Source organism: Micropterus dolomieu, unplaced genomic scaffold (genome assembly GCF_021292245.1).
Source record: "Micropterus dolomieu isolate WLL.071019.BEF.003 ecotype Adirondacks unplaced genomic scaffold, ASM2129224v1 contig_14793, whole genome shotgun sequence".
Taxonomy (NCBI): Eukaryota; Metazoa; Chordata; class Actinopteri; order Centrarchiformes; family Centrarchidae; genus Micropterus; species Micropterus dolomieu.
This window is the reverse complement of record NW_025743779.1, coordinates 1,965-5,701: the sequence shown is the minus strand read 5'-3', so window position 1 is coordinate 5,701 and position 3,737 is coordinate 1,965. Positions and strand designations below refer to the sequence as shown.

Genomic DNA, 3,737 nt, shown 5'->3' with positions numbered 1-3,737 from the left:
GGTTGGATATCGTTTAAAATTTTACGATACCAGTACTTAAACCAGTACCTTTAAAGTGATACAGATAGAGTACTTTATTCGATACCTTGCATACTGTTAAAGCCGTAGTAGTTGACTGGCAGCCTATCATTTATTTTTATCGGTTGTAATGAACAAGCAACGTGATCTATTTTATTTTTTCTTGTGTCAAATAACTGTTGGATAAAAGGAATCGGAAACTGTATCAGATCCTCCTCATCAGTTCATCCTCACAAAAGCCTTTAACTGACGTGATGGCACGCAGAGATCGATCGGTGACAAGTGGTGTGAACAGCAAATAAAAATGTACAGAGAAGTGTTCAATGATCCCAGAAGATGAACCCAACGGAAAGCCGAGCTTGTGCTGATAAACTTGTGAGGAGCACGCCTGAGATGCAGCCGAAGGTGAGCGGCTGTTAAAACCACACATGGACTCGGCGCGTTCAGGCCTATTTTATACAGTTTATGGTGCAGGCACATGAGGAGAAAAGGGCGAGCTCTTCTCTTTCTTTCGGTGTGTTGCTTGCGTGTTTGGCTGCAAGCAAAAACCATAACAAATAATTTTTTGCTGGTTACAAAAAGTATCAACTGAATTACTGGTTTGACTGGAGACATTTCGATTCTACTAAAAACTGGGCAGTTTCGGTTGATACCGTAAAATGCTCCGTATAGCGCCTTTCTAGTCTTTTCGACCACTCAAAGCACTTTTACACTACATTCACCATTCACACACATTCATAGTGCTCAAACAGAAACTAACACTCACGCACATTCATACACTGGTGGAACAGCCACCAGGGGCAATTCGGGGTTCAGTATCTTGCCCAAGGACCGCCGACCTTCCGCTTAACGGCCAACCCGCTCTACCTCCTGAGCCACAGCCGCCCCATGAAGGTACAGAGTAGCGATACCCATCCCTAGTAGTGGTGATGTGTATCACATGAAGTTATGGCATGTGCTTTGTACCATCTGCTACCTTGTGCGGTTGTGGTGGACATTTGTGGCTCGCTTCAGATAAGCTGAACGACCCGTGGTGCGTCGGTGTAAGATATCCGGTGAACAGGTTTACCGCTGTATGTTCTTGTATTCTAATGTTTGTCTGTGTGACATTGTCTTTGAATGTGGGACAAATGATAAAGTGACTGATTGATTCCCACTCACATCGTGTCCTGGATGTCCTGGCTCTCCGGACCCGCCTGATTCTCCCGGCCTGCCTGAGTTCCCCTGGATGTATCAGACCAAAAGAAAAAGGGAGTGATGAAGCAAAAACACAATCATCAACAAAAACTAAACACTCAGGTGAAGTTGTCACCGACCCCTCGACCTCGGTTCCCATCACGTCCTGGATATCCTTTGGTTCCCTTCTGACCTTCCTCACCCTAAACACATAAACATGCACAGAAACAGGAAGTCATCGCTCATGCCTGAACCGTGTGGACTCCTTCTTTGTCATGTTTTGGCTGTGGGGTTGGACTCACCGGCAGACCAGGGTAACCAGGAAAACCCGGATCTCCCTGTGAAGAAGGAAAGAAGTAATAATCTTTGCTTTTCATTTTGTTATTACAGAACAGTCTTTATACAAAGGTTGAAGAAGACTGATCTGAATTCTATCATGTTCTCCATCGTTCTAGCTTAGACTGGGGGTCTTTTAATTACATCACTTCCCGGTGTGTCTTCTACTTCTTCTGCAATGGCAGCGAGTGGAGAATTAGCTCCATCAGTCAATGAGCTCGTGTTCATGCAGCAGCGGTAGTAGATGGACACGTTTACATTTTCTGTCCCCAGATTTCTGGGAATTTGATAAAAGAACTTCATTAGGTTAAGGTCGGCTCTACCTTGGAACCTTTGGGTCCTGGAGGTCCATAACCGTCTCTGCCATCCTGACCCTGAAACAGCACAGACCGCATCACCGATTGCATTTTATATGTTTATACACACAGTCAGTATTTACAAACTCTGATGTTCAGCTCCTTACCGGCGTTCCTCTGGGCCCCTGTGGTCCTTGAGCACCCTTAACACCCGGATCTCCTGGTTGGCCCTTCAACAACAACAGACATTTTAAACATTTTCTGTACTCAACTCTGTAGCCAAGATTTTAAGAAATCACACACACCTGACATATTTTTGATTATCCACCATTTAAGCATTCCTGATTGCCTAAAGACAATTTGTGTCTACTCTCAGAACGTAGAACCCAACCACCAAATTACCAGAAATATCAGAGGTGCGATAATGTCCCGGACTATAATAACCACATTATCTGGACTTAAAATGATGTGTTGGTGAAATCACAGATAAAAGGCACAGGAAACGATGTCACACACCTTCTGTCCGTTAGGGCCACGACGTCCGGCTAACCCCGGGTCTCCAGGTTTTCCTGATTCACCCTGCAGGAAAAACCAACAGAGTCAAAGCAAGAAGAACAGATCTGAAAGTACCAAACGGGTCACAACCAAGCAGGAACCTCCGGGTCTGAAAAGTGACGCCTTAAACCCGCGTTCTCTCCAGCGGCTGCAGAAAGAAGTGTGATTGTACACAAGTCTGTGAGAAAATGTTTCTACTTCTCAGCTGATTTATTCCCTCAGTAAACACTTTCCTCCCCGACATTCAGAACGGGAATAAACACTTTGGCCTTGTGACCAAAAATATACAGACTATTTCGTCAAACTTTAGTCATTAAACTTACTAACACATTCTAATGATGTAAATAGTCTAATTTGACTGGTGAGTTACGGCTAAATGTAAATCTCGCTGAACTTGTAATAAAGCACAAAGTGATAAAATGAATAAGAGTACGAGTTGATAACTGAGTCTCGGTGTATTTAATACTCCCTCAGCCCTTAAATAATGATGTTAGCTCTGTGCAGAAAGGTCAGTGAAGCAAACTGAACTGCAGTGCTGTAATTACTAACAGACTGCCAAAAGAAACTGCTGATGAATAAATATCAAGTGAAATAAAAACATGAAAAATGTTTTTTGGTTAGAAAAAATATCTAATGACTGCTGAAATTATTACCACATTTTACCACATCTGTTCATGGAAATAGCAGAACACCTGATAACCTGTGTAGTTACTGTAAATAAAGCGTTTCCTAATCACGTTCTCTGATTACACCTACAGACCCTACAGATGTTTAATCACTTTGTCCGTCCGACCTGAGTCCAGTTTACATTCAGTCTGTGTCTATAATATGTTCACTGAAAGGGTTTTTAACCGTAGACAAATAAAACAGGACGATGGAGATGTACCGACCTGAGGTCCAGGAAAGCCAGGGTTTCCTTTTGGTCCACGATCACCGTTTTCCCCTCTGCTTCCCTGCAGAGACAACAAAAACTTTAGGTTTGGGACAGTGTAAACCCATACGCGTTCAGGTTATTACGAGTATAATCTCTGTCTGCACTCTTGTTATTTCCAGTATGTCTGAAGATATACTCGTTAAACCATAGACGGGACTTTGACCAAGCTCAGTTGCCCTTGATTTTAACCTTCCTTGGATCTTGTTTTATTACTTAACATCACTTCACATCAAGGTATGGCAGCCAGGATGTGCCAAGAGAGCTAGAGAGCTCACTAGAGCCTCACCGGTCATTAAAGGAACTCTTTCTAATAAAAAGGCCGGATAGTTGGTGTTTATTTTCCATTTCATGTGATCAGAATGGCTTTATTACCAAGCCGACTAGGTGCACAACAACAATAAACCTATTTAAGGATGAAAATA

The 3,737-nt window shown here is 43.0% G+C and overlaps 1 protein-coding gene across 1 annotated transcript in view; it reads right to left on the bottom strand.

Annotated features, from left to right (window-relative positions):
• Positions 1-1,161: 1,161 nt before the first annotated feature.
• The window catches only part of LOC123967018 (cuticle collagen 10-like), a gene marked incomplete at both ends in the record, with an annotated part of 2,977 nt that continues 401 nt past the window's right edge, over positions 1,162-3,737 (bottom strand). Inside the window, 7 exons of the mRNA XM_046043068.1 lie at positions 1,162-1,242; positions 1,335-1,397; positions 1,497-1,532; positions 1,854-1,904; positions 1,994-2,056; positions 2,343-2,405; positions 3,272-3,352. Coding sequence (XP_045899024.1) covers positions 1,162-1,242; positions 1,335-1,397; positions 1,497-1,532; positions 1,854-1,904; positions 1,994-2,056; positions 2,343-2,405; positions 3,272-3,352 — 438 coding nt within the window. The remainder of the gene's footprint in view (positions 1,243-1,334; positions 1,398-1,496; positions 1,533-1,853; positions 1,905-1,993; positions 2,057-2,342; positions 2,406-3,271; positions 3,353-3,737) is intronic.